Raw genomic sequence first — 19,923 nt, forward strand, 5'->3', positions numbered from 1 at the left:
ATTTCACCTCCAGACAACTAGACGACAACAGAGGTGAAAGTGCAGAATGAGCTGTCTCAAGCTCCACAAGCAGGCTTTATTCCCATGATGGCTAGAGAATACTACCATCATGGCTGTGTTTGGGAGAGGCATACTGCTGTTCAGATAATATACTTGCCTCTATTATTTGCTAAAGAATCTAAAAACTAAGTCATTCTGGTAGCTCTAGGGTAAGCACCAGAGAGAAGGCATCACTTGTGAGAACCAAGATCACTGTTGGTATATGGTGTGAACTGGGCAGAACTTACGTGCCAAAGTGACTGAGGAAAGCTGCGATGTATTCTCTTCTTTTGTGATAGCCTTGAATCACATACTGTACCTGGAACGGGAATGCAAAGCTGAGGATTACTACAGAAAAACTGAAAGTGCTCTATATGAAAAACTGGAAAGACTCAGAGAAGCAGAAGGAACAGGGAAATGAAAACCACCCTTCCCACTCTTTATTCAACAACTGTATTTTGCCTACCTGCTTTATCCAGCCGTCTGCCTACCTACCTACCTATCAACCTATCAATCAATCTTGCTGAAACATTTCAAAGGAAATTAGAGACATCCTGATGGTGCACACCAAATACTTCATTTAGTTTGCAACTCCAAAAGCATTAGACATTCTCCTTAGAAAGCCACAAATACAATAAACAGTTGTCACATCCAACAGGTTTAGGGGGCATTCTGATGTCATTTGCGACTCTGTCCACATTCAGCTCTTCCTCTTTGCGCTCAAAACACTGCTTTCAAAACAGTGTATGATTCAGGACTGGATATATTAGTTGTTGATAGTTTTAGAATCTTTTAAATGTCGTGTGTGTGTATGTGTGTGTGTGCACGCATGTGCATGCATTTGTGTCTGTCTCCATGTATGTCTGTGTGAGGGAGTTAGAGCCACTGGAACTAGAGTTACAGACAGTTGTGAACTGCCATGTGGGTGGAATTGAACCTGGCTTCCCTGGAAGAGCAGCCAATGCTCTTAACTGCTGAGCCATCTCTTTAGGGCCATACAAGTATCTATCTTAAAGTATATAAAAACCTGGTTCCCCATCAACCATTCATGTAATGGTTTCAGTACCAGCCAGGATATTCTTGTCTGAATTATTTCATTTGGGGTTGAAAAAGGTTGATCTAAAAAAAATTCTATTATTCCTTTTGCATTTATCAACAGACATTCTTTATAAAGAAATTTCATTAAGTGGGGCTTTTTGGTTATCTTATTAAAAGGGTGAGATAAAATTAAAAAGGTAAGATAATGCCTTTCAAAAATCTCAATACTCAGAATGAGAAGTATTACAATGGATGATTTATTTTGCATTTTGTATATCCTTGTTAGCACAAAAATGACAGTTTCTACAAAAAAATGTTAAATCATTATGCTAGCTTGCAGCTATTTATACAATAGCTACTACCACAAAAACATTCTTTATAATGGTCTAACTGTAGCTGAAAGAAATAATGAGAGACCCCCAAAACTTTAGATTGGCTGCAGCCACATTACGTTCCCAAACTGGGAATATAGAGGTCAAAAGAAAGCACTTGGCATAACCTTGACACAAGTGGTCCTGATAGCCAGGCTCTACCTCTGAAAAGTAAAACAATTCTATTTATATAATAGCGGTTTATGTCAATTTACAAAAGCAGTGCTTACTTTGCAGGCTTAATGCAGGATCAGATGTTATTTTCAGAAAAGAAAAACAGATGATAAGTTTGCTTAAGTGGCTTTGTTTAAAAAAGGGATGAAAACAGTTCTGTGTACTTGATTTTAAAAACAGAAAAGCATTTTAACAGAAACCCACAACATAACTGGCTATAAAGATAGATTCCGATGTAATTATGGAAATTCATTTGAAGAGACGCTCCTAAAAGCAGCCCATGCTGTCCTCGTTTAGAACAAACAGAAGAACACCGATTTTAAAGACAAGTAAAATTAATGAAAGTGAACCAGATAAGAAAAACAGACTGATTCTTCTATCTCTGAGAAAACGATACTCTTTTTTTTTTTTTTTTTTAAGGAAAATGTATGAGTAGAAATTAATCTCAATTGGAGAGCTTTAAAAAGGTTTTTCTTCTCAGTTCTGGGAGACACAATTTACATTTTTCTCTGGAATTCTGGGACTCAGATTTGAAGGCAGTGCAGAGCCCCAGAATGTAACTAAGAACCCTGCCCTCTACTCTGGAGGAGAGCAGCAAAGGGGGTGTGTGTGTGTGGGGGGGGTTGTCTCAGCAGAAGCTGCCACTCCAAGAAGCTAAGTGCCTTGGGATCTGGGCCAGTCCCGCAGGCTGTAGTCTTGCCAGATTTCAGTTTCTCTGACATTTAAAAAATAATACCGAAGCCTCTGCAATATTATTGTTCTTTAAAAATATGTCTTATATAGAGATGAATGAGAGGGATAAACAAAAGATCTGTTTTCCTAGCCAATATGAATGCATCAACGGGAACAAAGAAGATAGCACTTTGGCAATTAAACCAACTAAGTCCCAGTCCCTGTGGAAGGGGAGGGAGCCAGGGTCAGTAGTGTGTTAATACCTCTAGTTTTCAGCTAAATATACTGGCTAGCCATGTGTATTCTCATACTTTTAGGAAATAGTTGGTTACCACCAAACTCAGCACATGCCCATGAATACAGCGAAGAGAAAGCTTCAGATATTCCAACATGGCAGGTAGAAGACCAGCTGACCCAGAATGCTTGCCCCTTGAGGAGCAAAAACTCTGGTCAACTTCTCCCAGGCATGACAAGAATGAAGGACAGACAATTAAAAGGTGAGATAAGAAAGTAGAAAGATTCCTAGTTTGTTTCCTGTTTTCTTCTGGCTTTCAGAAGCCCTCTGTAGAAGGTTCCTAGGTTGTTTCCTATTTTCTTCTTCTTCTGATGTCCATCCTCTTTGCCTTTCAAGATGGGGATTGACCGTTTTAGTTACGGTCCTCTCTCTTGCTTAGTTTCTTTAGATGTACAGATTTTAGTGGGTTTGTCCTATGTTGTATGTCTATATGAGTGAGTATATACTGTGTGTGTCTTTTTGCTTCTGGGACAACTCACTCAGGATGATCCTTTCCAGGTCCCACCATTTACCTGCAAATTTCATGATTTCCTTATTTTTCACTGCTGAGTAATATTCCATTGTATAGATGTACCACAATTTCTGCATCCATTCTTCAGTTGAGGGGCATCTGGACTGTTTCCAGCTTCTGGCTATTACAAATAAAGCTGCTACAAACATGGTTGAGCAAATGCCCTTATTGTGTACTTGAGCCTCTTTTGGATATATGCCCAGGAGTGTATGGCTGGATCTTGAGGAAGCGCTATTCCTAGTTGTCTGAGAAAGCGCCAGATTGATTTCCAGAGTGGTTGTACAAGTTTACATTCCCACCAGCAGTGGAGAAGGGTTCCCCTTTCTCCACAACCTCTCCAGCATGTGTTGTCACTTGAATTTGTGATCTTGGCCATTCTAATGGGTGTAAGGTGAAATCTCAGGATTGTTTTGAGTTGCATTTCCCTGATGGCTAATAACATTGAGCATTTCTTTAAGTGTTTCTCTGCCATTCTATATTCCTCTACAGAGAGTTCTCTGTTTAGCTCTGTTCCCCATTTTTTAAGTGGATTACTTGGTTTGCTGCTTTTCAGCTTCTTTAGTTCTTTATATATACTGGATATGAGTCCTCTGTCAGATAAAGGGTTAGTGAAGATTCTTTCCCAGTCTGTAGACAGTCGCTTTGTTTTGATGACGGTGTCCTTTGCTTTGCAGAAGCTTTTCAGTTTCATGAGGTCCCATTTATTAAGATTGTTGCTCTTAGAGCCTGTGCTGTTGGTGTTCTGTTCAGGAAGTTTTCTCCTGTACCAATGAGTTCTAGGGTATTCCCCACTTTTTTTTTTCTAGCCAATTTAATGTGTCTGGTTTTATGTTGATGTCTTTGATCCACTTGGACTTCAGTTTTGTGCAGGGTGATAAGTATGGATCTATCTTTATTTTTCTACATGTAGACATCCAGTTGGACCAGCACCATTTGTTGAAGATGCTATCTTTTTTCCATTGTATGGTTTTGGCGTCTTTTTCAAAGATCAGGTGTCCATAAGTGTGTGGGTTTATTTCTGGGTCCTCTGTTCGGTTCCATTGATCCACCATTCTGTAGGAACCTACCACAGAGGGCCTCTGAAAGCCTCTGCCCTACAGACTATCAAAGCAGATGCTGAGCCTGATGGCCAACTGTTGGGCAGAGTGAATGGAATTTTATGTAAGAAGTGGGAAATAGTAAGAGCTGGAGAGGACAGGGTCTCCACAAGGAGAGCAACAGAACAAGAAAATTTGAACACAGGGAACTTCCCAGAGACTCATACTCCAACCAAGGACTATTCATGGAGATAACCTAGAACCCCTGCACAGATGTAGCCCAGGGCAGTTCAGTGTCCAAGTGGGTTACATAGTAATGGGAAGAGGGACTGCCTCTGACATAATCTGATTAGCCTGTTCTTTGATCACCTCCCCCTGGTGGGGAGCAGCCTTACCAGGCCACAGTAGAGGACAATGAAGCCACTTTTGACGTGAACTGATAGACTAAGATCAGAAAGGAGAGGAGAACCTCCCCTATCAGTGGACTTGGGGAGTGGCATGCATGCAGAAAGGGGAGGGAGGGTGGGATTGGGAGGGGCCTATGGGGGGATACAAAATGAATAAAGTGTAATTAATAAAAAATTAAAAAAAAAGAAAGTAGAAAGAAATGAAGGCTGTTTTAAAGAACTACCCTGACATCAGCTACACCTGTATACACCACACAACTGAGGCGAAGCGGGTCACAGGTATAAAACCCTAAGCGTGCACAAGATGAACTGAAAGTGTAGGGGAGGGATATGGGAAATTTGAAGAGTTGACTTAGATCACCATGTATGAAGGCAATGAATATGAGACAGGCAGTAATGCCTGGGACCTCAGGAAAGAGAAAGGAAGAAAAAGACGGAGAAACAGATGAAGTGTCCTTCCGAGCAGTCAAGGGACAGGCTGAAAGAACAGGGATGGCCTGAGGTGGCTGGTGTCCAAGCCATGATTTGACAGCTGTAGCAAAGGGGCTCTCGCCAGGCAGAGGGGCCGGGGACTAGCTTTACCTTGTTGGTGAGCAGATGGCACACTTGAGGCACATAATCAATGAGACATCCTCCTCCTGGAAAAGCAGGGATGTGAAGAGCTGAGGCGCCTCCCAGCGCACTGTAAGGACGAGAGCACAAGAACTTGCCTTAGGACAAAGGTATTGGAGGGCATGACACCCTAAGCAGACTTGGCACCTCACCACGGTCTGGCCACTGGCTGACATGGGTTAGTGAGAATGAAAGTACAGGCTTCACGCTATGATTAAATGTCTGTATTTTAATTCAGTTTGCTGCATTAACAAGTTACCTATCATAAAGAACAACTGAAGATCACATTACACAGCAGTACAAATCTGCCACTCCTAACTGGCCCAGGTAAATGTCTCAACAGTAGTGGGTAGACATTATTCAAACACATTTTAATACCCATCGTTGTGCCAACTTAGTGCTGGACAAAGATAAGTTATTCATCAAACACCTGGCTTGAACTACAGGGAACTGAAGAGCCAGTTCCAGAGTTTATCAGCTCCAACCTGTGTATTATAAAAGGCATGCTTAGAAAGGGACAAGAACAAACAAGAGGATGTAATCGATATTCATTGATTCAGTCACTGATACACAGTGTTGATGCTGAAACTGTTGCCAGAACTTTCACACAGGTGAAACTTTTTCCATGGAAATTAAGGGCATAATAATGAAAAGAAATGGTTCAGAACTTCACAGTATGAATTCCATGTATCACCTTCAATTTTCCCTTTTGCCCCCTTTCTGTTTTTCATTTTATTTTAATGTATATGTTTCTATGCTGTCCTTAAAAAAATCCCCCTATAATATGCTGGAAATAAAATATAATAACCTAGGCCCTTAATACTGTGATTATTTATTATACAAGTCCCCCACCTCCAATGTTGTGATGGAAGGAGAAGATGTCATGGTAACTACCTGGAAACTCCTTTCCAAAGAGTGTAGGGCAGGGTGACTCAGGCTAGGGCTGTGACACAGGAACACTCTGAACTACAAACACATCTTCTACTGACTGCAGATTTTTAAAATTAAGTTTCCTGGTAAAGATGAATTTTATGTTTGCTTATGGGAATGAAAAATCCCAACAAACAAAAACTGGTGTTGTGAGGGGGTTGGAGAAGGAGTCCTGACTCTGATGACACCTGATAGTGAGGACTGCAGCCTGTGCCTTGCTATGCCACAGAGCATCTGTGGTCACTACTGCCCAGGACCGGAAAGCTCAGGCTTCCACTCTTTTTTTTTTTTTTTTTTTTTGCCTCATGATTACTGGTTAAATGTACATATAATGTAGAAAAATAAAGAAAACACCAAAATCAAGGCTATTCCCAGCTTTCTAACAGAAATAATCCTTGGCATTACAAATTCCAAAAAAGTAAGCTAATTTGGACAATTTCCTGGAATTTATTAACTGCAATGGGCTTTTGGCTTGTATAAATCATTATAGGAAAGATATTTAATCTTTCAATAAATTGTATGAGGAAAATAATCTTTAGGCAATCATCTGGATCAATCTTTCATCTATCTATCTATCTATCTATCTATCTATCTAATATTCTTGTTCTCTCTGCTTGAATTGTGCCATTCTGAAATATGGCCATAAATAAAAATTACCTCTGGTGAAAAGAAACAGAGGTGTGAAGAAATCTAAACTCTGCTGCCATTTCTCATATGATCGAGAGCTGATACTTGTTGCTAGCTCTTCCTTCACATTGTCTAATTTAGCCTCCCCTACAGCTCAGGGACTCGAGAATTCCTGTACCTTTTTAGGTGAAGAAAACAAGGCTTGGAGGGCACAGTAAACTGCCTGAGGTTTGCACAACTAGTGGTCAGACGGGGATCTGAAGGCAGGTCTATCTGCTTGTCACGAGAGTTCCTGACACTTGTGCGGAGATACTGTGCTTCCTGAGAGGAGGGTGAACTTCAGGGTTGGGAAGAACAGCTAGTGTGGTTCCCTAAGTCTTCGGGGTCAGGATGCTGATGAGAGAGCTCCCTGGGGCACTCTGATGATCCCAAGAGCAGATTCTGAGAGGCATGGCTCACCTCCCCTTGCACTCCTCTGCAAAGCAGATGGGCCAACATCTCTCATGTTCCTACGTCAGCACTCATCCAGGCCTCCTCACCAATCAGACTGGCCAGCCTTGGGGTGTGAAGAACTAACACTCTTGGGCTCTACCTCTGCCCCACTTAGCTCGCTGTGTTTAGCTGGCTGAAGTCTGTCAACTGTTATGAAAAAGAGCTTTAGCTGGGCTCACTGTAAATGGAGGCTCGTCTCACCACTCATTTACCTCAGGAGTTCTGTAGTGTGATTCAGTCACTGAATCACAGATCCAGATCCACTGTCAAACCGCAGATCCACTGTCACACACTGATAAGTGCTGTTGATTCACATGTGAGTTTACCTCGTGGGTAAATATTTAACAGGCTGGTTAGACCCTGAATGCTGTCCTGATCGTGTGAATAAACAACTGATGCCATGAAATAAACATACTATTATATATGCAAAGGGTGGAGGGTAGAAGTAATGGCCTGTGCGTTCCAATTATTTGATATAATAATGATGATGATGATAGGCCAAACAGATAGAAAACTCACCCTGTGCAGAAGAGATTCTAGGGCTGGTTCAGATAGCCCCAGGGGCATGGAGCTGCTGGGGAGAAGGTGAAGCTGAGCCCCCAAAACAGCTGCTGTGGGGCTCAGTCGGGCAGGTGTGAAGAAGGGATAAAAGAATCCCTTGCTGCCCCTTTTGATCCCTACAGTGGAGCATTGAGAGAAGAGGCGAGGAAGGGCTGTGGGTATGGCAGGGCCTTGGTCTGAACAAGGGTGAAGGGTGAACCCTTGGGAGAAGGGTGAAAAGGAAGGGCTGTTTTGATGAAGAAGTAACTTCTGATTTATCTTTCACGGATTAAAATGAAACTTGCAGTTAGGTGCTGATTCTCAGAGATGAAACTAAATTGGTATGAGCAGGCTTGAAAGTCAAGAGTTTGAAAATCTTTTCTTCCGGCAGAGTAAGTTTCAAGAACAAAAGGCAACCAAAAAGGCAATTCCAGCCATCTCTGTGGCTCTAAAAGATAAGTATAGCAACTGTTTCTGATGAAGATTAATATATTCCCTTTCATGCAAATGAAACCGATAGAGCCTTTTGTGAACCTTAGTCAGAATGTCTGGACTACTGATGACTTGACTTGGCTGCAGTGTGACAACATAGGGGAGTTATTTTGACATGACAAAATGCAGGGAGCCAGCCTGTCTGAAAGCCTGACTTAGGACAATGGAGTTTGACACTGACCCATGATGAAATAGCAACTCCCAAGTAAAATGAAGAAAACACCATTTAGTCGGGAGGAAACCAGAATGGCAAGGGATGTACAGTCATCGTTCTTGCCTCTGTACATTCCTCTCACCTCCAGTGCTTCAGTACAACGGGGATAACACTGCTCTCAAAACTGATGTCTTAAGAGATTCCATTAACAACAGGGGTTATACTTATATTCAAACAACACCAAGCATTTCAAAAGAGAACACTAGAATGGCTCTGAGCTGAATATTTCATGCCTGGGAGTAAGTATGAGGCATTCTCAGGAACAGCTGAACAGCTTCAGTGTTTGGTTCATGCCCTGGACTTGGGTTCCAAGGGGCAGGGTGTTCGTTGTTCAGGTTGCCTCCTCCACAGTACAGTTCTGAGAAGTGTGGGAGGTTAATGCATGGAAACTGGAATTTTCAGGACCATGAGCAGGAGACAGGGACAGGAGACAGGCTGTCTCTAGCTCCAAGCTGAAGGAAAGACAGAGGGATATTGCCAACAAACATCAACTGTCTGCTTTACTGTTTAAAGATTTCCACTTGCCTAATAATATGTGAGCAGGACATCACAGCAAGTGCCTGTGAGGTAGAGGAATGTCAGGGACCTTAAGAATCTAGGTCACTCCATGGCACCAGAGTGTATTTCCTAGAGGCCTGTCAGGACAGTCAGAACAACAAAACAAGTCACTGATGTTTAATGAATACCTGCTTTGGCCAGGCATTCCATAATGTCTAAACTCTGTAACAGTCCTGCCTATCAGATTTAAATAGATGTATTCACAGGTGAGAAAAATTAGGTTTAAAGGTTTAAGTATCTTATCCAAGAAAAACAACTGTGATGCACAACCACAATGCTTAATCCTCTTTCTGGTTCCAAAACCTATGTCCTGCTTCATTAGGAAGACTTTCTATGAAAGACTTGTCTGTCTTTTGTATGGGTGTTTTGCCTGCATGTATGTCTGTGTACCAGGTACATGCCTAGTGCCTGAGGAGTGCTTAGGATGCCCTGGAAGTGGAGTTACAGGTGGTGGTGAGCAGCCATGTGGGTGCTGGGGATTGGACCGAGGTCCTCTTGAAAAGCAACCAGTGCCAAGCCATCTCTCTGGCTCCAATACCAAATGCTTTAAAGATCACACTCTAAACTGGAATGGTTGTGCAGGAGGCTCTGTATGAGTCTGAGGTTAGCTGAGGTTATTCAGTGAGTTCCAGGCAAGCCTAGGCCACAGGGCAAGACTTGGTCTCAAAAAACATGCCCTCATACAAGGCACATATCTAAACATAGTAAAGGCGATATACAGCAAGGCTATAGCCAACATCAATCCGAACGGAGAGAAACTTAAATCAATCCCACTGAAATCAGGGGCAAGACAAGGCTACCCACTCTCTCCATATCTCTTCAACATTGTTCTTGAAGTCCTTGCTAGAGCAATAAGACAGTTGAAGGAAATCAAGGGGATACAAATTGGAAAGGAAGAAGTCAAATTACCACTATTTGCAGAAGATATGATAGTATACATGAGTGACCCCAAAAACTCTACCAGGGAACTCCTACGGCTGATAAACACCTTCAGCAAAATGGCCGGATACAAAATTAACTCAAAAAAATCAGTAGCCCTCCTGTATACAAAAGACAAAAGGGCTGAGAAAGAAAGTAGGGAAACAACACCCTTCACAATAGCCACAAATGACATAAAGTACCTTGGAGTAACCCTAAACAAGCAAGTCAAAGACTTGTATGAAAAAAATTTCAAGTCTCTGAAGAATTAGAAGAAGATATCAGAAGATGGAAAGATCTCCCATGCTCATGGCTTGGCAGGATTAACATAGTAAAAATGGCCATCTTACCAAAAGCAATCTACAGATTCAATGCAATTCCCATCAAATTACCAACACAATTCTTTACAGACCTTGAAAGAAAAATTCTCACTTTCATATGGAACAACAAGAAACCCAGAATTGCTAAAACAATTCTCTACAGTAAAAGATCTTAAGGAGGTATCTCCATCCCTGATCTTAAGCTGTACTATAGAGCAACAGTTATAAAAACTGCATGGTACTGGCATAGAAACAGAATGGTGTATCAATGGAACCGAACAGAAGACCCAGAAATAAACCCATGCACTTATGGACACCTGATCTTTGAAAAAGACGCCAAAACCATACAATGGAAAAAAGATAGCATCTTCAACAAATGGTGCTGGTCTAACTGGATGTCTACATGTAGAAAAATGAAAATAGATCCATACTTGTCACCCTGCACAAAACTGAAGTCCAAGTGGATCAAAGACATCAACATAAAACCAGACACATTAAATTGGCTAGAAAAAAAAAAAAGTGGGGAATACCCTAGAACTCATTGGTACAGGAGAAAACTTCCTGAACAGAACACCAACAGCACAGGCTCTAAGAGCAACAATCTTAATAAATGGGACCTCATGAAACTGAAAAGCTTCTGTAAAGCAAAGGACACCGTCATCAAAACAAAGCGACTGTCTACAGACTGGGAAAGAATCTTCACTAACCCTTTATCTGACAGAGGACTCATATCCAGTATATATAAAGAACTAAAGAAGCTGAAAAGCAGCAAACCAAGTAATCCACTTAAAAAATGGGGAACAGAGCTAAACAGAGAACTCTCTGTAGAGGAATATAGAATGGCAGAGAAACACTTAAAGAAATGCTCAATGTTATTAGCCATCAGGGAAATGCAAATCAAAACAATCCTGAGATTTCACCTTACACCCATCAGAACGGCCAAGATCAAAAACTCAAGTGACAACACATGCTGGAGAGGTTGTGGAGAAAAGGGGAACCCTCCTCCACTGCTGGTGGGAATGTAAACTTGTACAACCACTCTGAAAATCAATCTGGTGCTTTCTCAGACAACTAGGAATAGCGCTTCCTCAAGATCCAGCCATACCACTCCTAGGCATATATCCAAAAGAGGCTCAAGTACACAATAAGGGCATTTGCTCAACCATGTTTGTAGCAGCTTTATTTGTAATAGCCAGAAGCTGGAAACAGTCCAGATGCCCCTCAACTGAAGAATGGATGCAGAAATTGTGGTACATCTATACAATGGAATATTACTCAGCAATGAAAAATAAGGAAATCATGAAATTTGCAGGTAAATGGTGGGACCTGGAAAGGATCATCCTGAGTGAGTTGTCCCAGAAGCAAAAAGACACACATGGTATATACTCACTCATATAGACATACAACATAGGGCAAAACCACTAAAATCTGTACATCTAAAGAAACTAAGCAAGAGATAGGACCCTGACTAAAATGCTCATTCCCCATCCCGAAAGGCAAAGAGGATGGACATCAGAAGAAGAAGAAAACAGGAAACAACCTAGGACCCTGCTACAGAGGGCCTCTGAAAGCCAGAAGAAGAAAACAGGAAACAACCTAGGAACCTGCCACAGAGGGCCTCTGAAAGCCTCTGCCCTGCAGACTATCAAAGCAGATGCTGAGCCTGATGGCCAACTGTTGGGCAGAGTGAATGGAATCTTATGTAAGAAGTGGGAAATAGTAAGAGCTGGAGAGGACAGGAACTCCACAAGGAGAGCAACAGAATAAGAAAATTTGAACACAGGGAACTTCCCAGAGACTCATACTCCAACCAAGGACTATTCATGGAGTATATATTTATACTATATATATATCTAGTAAATAACCTAGAACCCCTGCACAGATGTAGCCCATGACAGTTCAGTGTCCAAATGGGTTACATAGTAATGGGAAGAGGGACTACCTCTGACATAATCTGATTGGCCTGCTCTTTGATCACCTCCCCCTGATGGGGGAGCAGCCTTACCAGGCCACAGGAGATGACAGTGCAGCCACTTCTGATGAGAACTGATAGACTAAGATCAGAAAGGAGAGGAGGACCTCCCCTATCAGTGGACTTCGGGAGGGGCATGCGTGAGGAAGGGGGAGGGAGGGTGAGATTGGGAGGGGAGGAGGCAGGGGCTTATGGGGGGATACAAAGTGAATACAGTGTAATTAATAAAAGTTAAATAAAAAATTAAAAAAAAATCGTGCCCTCAAGAAATGTGTGTTCCTCACCTACATACTGAAACTGTATTAAGTGACCAAAAGTGTCTGTAAAGCCTCTATCCATAATTATCACTGTGCCTTCTTACTCCTTCTTAGTTTGTACATGTCCTAGACCTGTTGTTAGCCTTTACTTCACTTTATGGTTTCAGTTTTGAGCCATACCAAGAGTCTCTCAATCCTTAGGTGAGCAAAATAGGGATAAATACAATATGGAAAGAGCTCAGTGTGCATGAGAGAAGAAAATAAAACAGAGATCAGAATCTCAAAATCACAACTAGCAGAAATCTGGGGAGCTACGCTGGGGTAGGAGGCTCCCCGTGCATCAGTGCAAGGCTGTCTGCACATATTTATAGTAAGGTTAAACACCCTCCATGGTGTTCAACAGGTCTTGGTTGGAATACAGGATTTCATTTCTTGTTTCTCAGTTTCAGAGGAACAGATAAAAATGGACACATTCTGAGACAATGACGATGATGAAGCATTCAGAAAATGCTCCTCTTTGGAGGAAAATCTGAAGAAGCTGTAACTGTTGAGTTCAATTTCTTAGATGTTTATGGAATTATTTCAATTATTAAATGTCAATCAGCTATTCAGGGACAGTATGCATGAAAAGAACTTCAACGGCAATAGAAGAGGTTCAGTCTGCAAAGGAATTCCCCATGGGACAGAAGGCAGACAAACACCATTTACTGACCACTATGCGTCATGATCCACACATCAGGACAGGAGCAATGGCTAATCTTGATTGTTGATCTGACAGAATTTGAAATTGCTATGGAAACAAATCTCTGGGTCTATGTATGACGGATTGTTTAGAGTAGAATAACGGAGGTGGGAAGACCCATTCTAATGCGGGCACTACCGTGCCATGGGCTGGGGCCCTGGGCTGAACAGGAAGGAAAGAGGGCTCTGCATGAACGTCTGGTTTGTGCAAACTCTCTAGTTCCTGACTGTGGACTCACTGTAACCAGCCACTTCCTGCTCCTGCATAGTTTCCTTGCCACCATGAACTGTATGCCTTGGAACTATAAGCCAAAGTAAATCCTTCCTTAAATAGCTTTTGTCCCAGGGACCAGGAAAGTGATGAATACAAGAAGGGTTATTGCACCTTACAGATGATAGGGCTGAGAGGTGAATATGCTGCATAAATCCTTGAAGGCATGCAGGGGGTGAAGGCAGACACATCTAACTCCAGGTTTCTGACATCAATCTGTACCACTGCTAGGTCTTCTGTTATCATTGTTGGCACTTCAAAATCCCCCAACACACAGCCCTGAACTCTGCTTCTACATGTGGCTTGAGTGTGTCAGGTGATGACAAGCCCTTGAGGCTTTTTTCCAGGAAACCTTACTAAACTTAACCAAGTACCTGAACTGAAGAAGGAAAAAAAAAAAAAAGAGCCTTTCTTACTCTAGAAAAAAAAAAAAGAAAGAAAGAAATTCGTAGGAACCTAAGAGAAGTGTGCTGATCAAAGGCCCTGACCCTTTCCAGTGGAATGCAAGCACGGAATTTTTACATTTAAAGGATACAGAAGATGGGAATAGTTTAATCACAAACAGAGTTTGTCTAACAACATGAGCTCTAACCAAGCCTTTGTTCAGGATTGTGTTTTCTTAACTTGGTTAAACATTTCACAAAGGCCTTTAAGGGGCAGTAATCTTAACAGATGTCCACCATCAGGATTCTGTTAGCATGTGGAAAAGCATTTTAAGGAAGGCCCCTCAAACCATATTGGGCTTGGTAGATGTTGTTCTAGTAAGAAAGACTTGGTAGAAACTACTTAGAAGATGCATGGTCACTCAAGACTCAACAGGGGGAGCTGGGAAAGTTTTTCCCTCTTGTCACGGCCCTGTCCGTGGCCTATGACCTGTGCTTAATTTCATCACAACCTTTTAAAGTAAAACTACTTTCAAATACTATTCATCAGGTATGAGTGAATTTACTGTCATTTTGTTATACATTTACAAATCTGAATTGCCTGAGAATGACTTAATGCTCTTCTACTATGTGGGGCCAGGTTACTTTTCCTATAAATTACCTTCCGAACCTTTTTATTAGAAAAAAATTCAATGCATTCAATAGTTACTCTAACCTAATTTATCTTTTCCCAACTACTCGCCTCACAAAAAACACATAGGTTTTAAGGGCATCCAAAGGCAGAAGCAGAGAAGAGGTAACCTTTGCCCCAGAGGAGAGGATGTCCTCTTGCTTCCTGGTCCACAGTGTTTGCCAAAGGCTCCTGCACATGAATGACATGCTCATGCATTACTGAAGGACTTGTGTGGAGGTAGCTGGAGCCTGGCTTGCATACCCAAATGAAAGAACACCAGAAAACAAGATTATCCTAGGAACTGTCACTCTTCACTTTACAATTTGTTTCCATGGTGCTCCTTGCTGGATTTCTTACATCAGGTTTATGAAGTAGGCAAGTGCTACAAAAGTACCAGAAAGGAGAAAACCAAGGTTGGTAGTGGAGAGAACCTACCCAAACTGGAAATGAAACTGGGTTTGCAGAGTTTCTCTGCATTAGTAGTTTCCGTGTTTGTTTAAGAATAATCTGGGGAGCTTGTTAAAGATTCACAAACCCAGGCCCCACCCTAGAGAAGGCAATGCATTCATTAGGTCCAGCAGCTCTGAGAGGGGGCCGTGCACTGGCGCTTTACCGGCCCGCTCAGGCGGCGCAGTTCACACCTGCTGCAGCTGGCATTCTTCACTCTGATCATGTATGCAGACACAGGACGTAGGCAGGGGAAGGGAGAGTGAATCTGCCTCCCACCTCAGAAGCGTCAGGAATGTCTGAGAAGAATGGCCATGAGCTTCAGGTCCGACTGGATTACACAGGAAGTCTCAGGCCAGTACAGACCGCATTCTGAGACTGCCCCCCCAACCCCAACCAAAGCCAAAGCAAAACAAATATCACCAAAAACAAGGCAGAGGGGGCTACAGGCATGCACCGGCAGTTAAGAACACTGGCTGCTCTTGGAGAGGACCCAGGTTTGGTTCTCAGAAGCTACACTGGACAGCTCACAAACACCTATAACTCCATTTCTAGGACTCTGACACCCTCCTCTCGTCCCCCTGGGTGCCTGAGTGCATATGGTACATAAACATACTCCCAGGTACCACATACATAAACATCAAACAAACAAACAAACAAGGCATAATTACAGATCAAAAGGAAGAAATGCATTGTAGATGGGTAGCCCCTGTGTCTTTGCCCATACTAATAGCTTTCTGGCATATATATATATATGCCAGAAATATTTGTACTACAAATATTTATTGGAAACTCAATGCTGCTTGTCGTTATTGTTTCCAGGGTTATACATCTAAACAAAATCAGCGAAGTGCCCCATTCTGGTAGAGTTTGCATTCTGATAAATGATCGTCAGGAAAGTCAATGACAAATTAGTAGAGCAAACAGAGTCTATTTTGGAGGTAGAAGCACTACAGAAAAAAGCCCAACCAGAGGTGGAGTGACTATATATATATATATATATAGAGAGAGAGAGAGAGAGAGAGAGAAAGAGACTATATATATAGAGAGAGAGAAAGAGAGAGAGAGAGAAAGAGAGAGAGAGAGAGAGAGAGAGAGAGAGAGAGAGAGGCATAACTCCTATTTCAGACTGGCCAGGCAACCTACTGATTTGAGGACTGTGCCTAGAGAGGAAGCAAGGACAATGGCAGACCCAAGGCCTGTATATGGTAAATTAGAAACAAAATCTGAGGTTAAAAAAAGCTATGTGTAGTAACAAACACACACACAGAGAAAGAGATGGAGAGAGGGAAGGGGAGGGAGAGGGAGAGAAAGCCTGAAATAAGAAGTCAGGGTTTCTAGAATAATTCTCCGGCAACCTTATTACTTAACTTTCTCCTTTGTACTGACAGCTTGCAAATTTATAACTCGAGGTCAGACTTGAACTATAACCAGGGCCCAGACACTACACTTCAAACGAGATGTTCACAGCAGACCCTACCTCAGTAATGGCAATTTTTGCATTTTAGCTTTCGAATGAAATGCATCAGCTACTCATCCTTGCCTCTCTTTCATAGCCCAAATTCAGTGGGCTGGGACCAACTTTCCAACATTACCCACCTGGCTCACAGCCCCACTAGGACGCAGCCTGCTCACTGAAGCTTCCTGAACATAGTCACTCTACCTCTGGTTGGGCTTTTTTCTGTAGTGCTTCTACCTCCAAAATAGACTCTGTTTGCTCTACTAATTTGTCATTGACTTTCCTGACGATCATTTATCAGAATGCAAACTCTACCAGAATGGGGCACTTCGCTGATTTTGTTTAGATGTATAACCCTGGAAACAATAACGACAAGCAGCATTGAGTTTCCAATAAATATTTGTAGTACAAATTGAAATCTGAAAAACTGAAATCCAAAAATGCTGCAGAACTGGAAGCTTTTTAAGTGACAACTGATGTCACAGTGGAAAATTCCATAACCAATCTTACACAACAGGTTACAGTTAAAACACAGGCACAGGACTGGAGAGATAGCTCAGTGGGTTAAGAGTGTTTGCTCGGCATGTATGAAAACTCTAGCTCAAATCTCCGGCTCTCATATAAAGACTAGGTATGGCTGCACAGGCCTGGAACTCAAGCACTGTGTGGGACAGGGGCAGAAGGATCACTTGGGCTTGTGGGCCACAGACATACAAACCCACAATACGCTAACACTATTATATGAAATTAATTTTAGGCTGTGTGTAGAAAGTACATAGGAAATAAAAATAAATGTTAGACTTGGGTCCCATCTCAAAGATAAATCTTTATGCCCATGGAAGTATTCTAAAATCTGAAAAAGAATCTGACAGAAGTATTTCAGATAGGGACACTCAACTTGTATGAAAGTCAAATGACTATAGTGAAAGATAATGCAGAATTTCCCAAATAAACATTCAAAGTCAATAAACACCTGTACTTTTTTCATGTAATAGTTATTATGGAAAGGAAGATTTTAGGGGTGTAAGGGGTCAGCAAACATTTTTGTTAAAGAGTCAGTTAATAAATATTGCTTTTGCTTCTTTAGAAGATATGAAAATGAATGTGCATGGCTGTGTTCCAACACAATTTTATTTATGGTTACAGAAATTTGGATTCCATACAGTTTTTACAAGTTATAAAACATCATTCTTTAAATGTTTTTCTAACCATGTAAAAACGTAAAAATTATTCTTAGCTTATGGGCCACATACAACCAGCTGCTGGCTGCATTTGCCCAGTGGGCTGTAGCTTGACTCTTGATTTAGGATGACTAGATGGCTCTACAGAGGCTGAAAAATGAAAACATCCAGGAAGAAACACAGGCAAAAAGCCCAAGATGGGGATCCTAGTCAGGCCTCCTTGGAACTCCACTGGCTTAGTCCATGTCAGCTCACTATCAGCTAGAGGCATGGGTGAGGGGCGCATGTGGCAGTTCATGAACCGTGGGAGTTCTTACGATGGCACTAGATTGCAACTGTGCGAGAGCGAGCTATTTATATGATTCTGAACGAAGCTTGAGGCATATTCTGATGTTTTTTACTTCTATGTTAGGTGAAGAAGCTGCCTACAAAAGCCTGCCTCCCACCCAAAATACTAGCTGTTAGTTGGTGACTGATCCTCAGAAATATTAAGATGAATCATATATGCTCTTTTCACAGTGCAAAAAGAGATAATTTTAAAACTCAAAAAAAAAATGTCACTTTGGGTAGTCACAAACCACACAATAGAAAAGCTGTCCAGCCTCAAAGTTGTAAATAAATAGAACCTGCTCCTGCGTGGACAGCTTTTGCTTCTTTTAAACTGTGACGCTTCTTTAGGCCTTGCCTCAAATGCTGCATGGTGTTGAAATGACAAAACGATCAAAGCCTGTTCCATGTCTAGGCTGGAAGCAGCCTCAGCTCCCTGTCTCTCTTCCCCGGGTGCTCCACCCCCTTGATCTAAGGAACCCACACCCTTTCTCAAGCAGCTGCCTTCTCACCCACACCAGCCTGTGGCTCTCCTGCCTTGCCTCTGCATGGCCTACAAGGCAACAGCTGCCGGCAGAGCCCAGTCTTTCCCTGTCACAGAAAGAGCTCTGTGTTTTTTTTCTCCTTGCTGCATGGAGAAGCAGGTATTTTTGGCTTTGGTTCCTAAGATCTGTTTTATTTCTCTTGTTACTAAGCAGGTCACTACCACCCTCTTTTTCTGCAGTGTCATCATTTTCCCACGTTGCCCTGTTTGGCACTGAAGGATGAACCACATCAAATAGAGGAATGCAACCACACACTGCCTTGAGAAGCAAGCAAGAGAAGCAGGCCTCAGGGGCATGTGTGTGTGTGTGTTTGTGTGTGTGTGTGTGTGTGTGTAATGACCATTTTGGGGGCTTGTTCTCCCATAATCAAATCCTCCCTATCTTGTTAACAATGTGGTGGTGAGTCAAAACATTGGAATTCTGCTTCAGTCAGCAACCCAGAACTTAATAGGAAAATGAAGCAACAAAATGTTGGTCTTACTGTTAACTTGAGGCTGGGTTTGTACTTAGCATGGGAGTATTTGTTTCCCTATGGCATACTGGCCAAACTTTCAAAGTTTCTGGACTATCCAAAGAGGCCTACTGCAGTATCCTGACATCCTTCAGGCATGCTCCTTATCTATCTATCTATCTATCTATCTATCTATCTATCTATCTATCTATCTATCTATCTATGCTGGGGCCTTAACTCATTTGCTTGTGTTTTTAATTATCACTTGTCCTGAGTAGGCAGTCTACTACTAAGCTAGATTCCCCTCTTCTTTTAGCTGTCCCTAGAGCAACACCATGCTTTAGAAGTGCAAGTCCTAAATCCAATAAACCAAATAAAAAAAATTCAGAAGCAATGTTCTTACCAACATTTTGTACACTCCTGGGGACATAAATCACTGGGAGGATACTTGACTATTTAGTATGAACAAGGCTCCAGGTTCCCCTCCAGCTCTGTAAGGAAACCAAACTAAACCAAACCAGCTATATTTACATTGCTAGCAGCTACATTTACATTGCTAGCAGCAGTGCCGGTCTAGCCCTGCAACCTTCCCAACATCTGTAGTTATCACAAATGGGCCTGTATCAACTGACACGTTTTTGCTAGTTAACTAAAAACATGTGTCCGACACGTAAACCATCCGGGGACTAAAACAAGATGGCATGACCTCAACCAGGATGTTTAGAAGTCACATTCAGTGTCTTTAGGATACAGTGCTGGGGCTGATGTTTCATGACAGCTGGCTTGTGCTCATCATCACGGAAAACAGCACTTAAAGGCGGAACACGTGTAGTGATTTGATCTTTGTGAGTAACACAGGCAATTAAGCGGTTCATAAAATGAGTGTTGTCGGTATTTTTTGTTGTTGTTTTGGTTTGGCTTACAGGCCATTTTGGCTACTGTTGGCATTGGCTTGTTCTCTAACATCAT

The 19,923-nt window shown here is 42.1% G+C and overlaps 1 protein-coding gene across 1 annotated transcript in view; it reads right to left on the bottom strand.

Annotated features, from left to right (window-relative positions):
- The window catches only part of Babam2 (BRISC and BRCA1 A complex member 2), a 388,471-nt gene that overhangs the window by 77,128 nt on the left and 291,420 nt on the right, over nt 1-19,923 (bottom strand). The window contains exons 8-9 of the mRNA XM_060364766.1: nt 5,127-5,226; nt 288-358 (exon numbers count right to left, since the gene is read on the bottom strand). Of these exons, the coding sequence (XP_060220749.1) occupies nt 288-358; nt 5,127-5,226 (171 nt within the window). The remainder of the gene's footprint in view (nt 1-287; nt 359-5,126; nt 5,227-19,923) is intronic.

Source organism: Meriones unguiculatus, chromosome 1 (assembly GCF_030254825.1).
Source record: "Meriones unguiculatus strain TT.TT164.6M chromosome 1, Bangor_MerUng_6.1, whole genome shotgun sequence".
In the NCBI taxonomy this organism is placed as follows: domain Eukaryota; kingdom Metazoa; phylum Chordata; class Mammalia; order Rodentia; family Muridae; genus Meriones; species Meriones unguiculatus.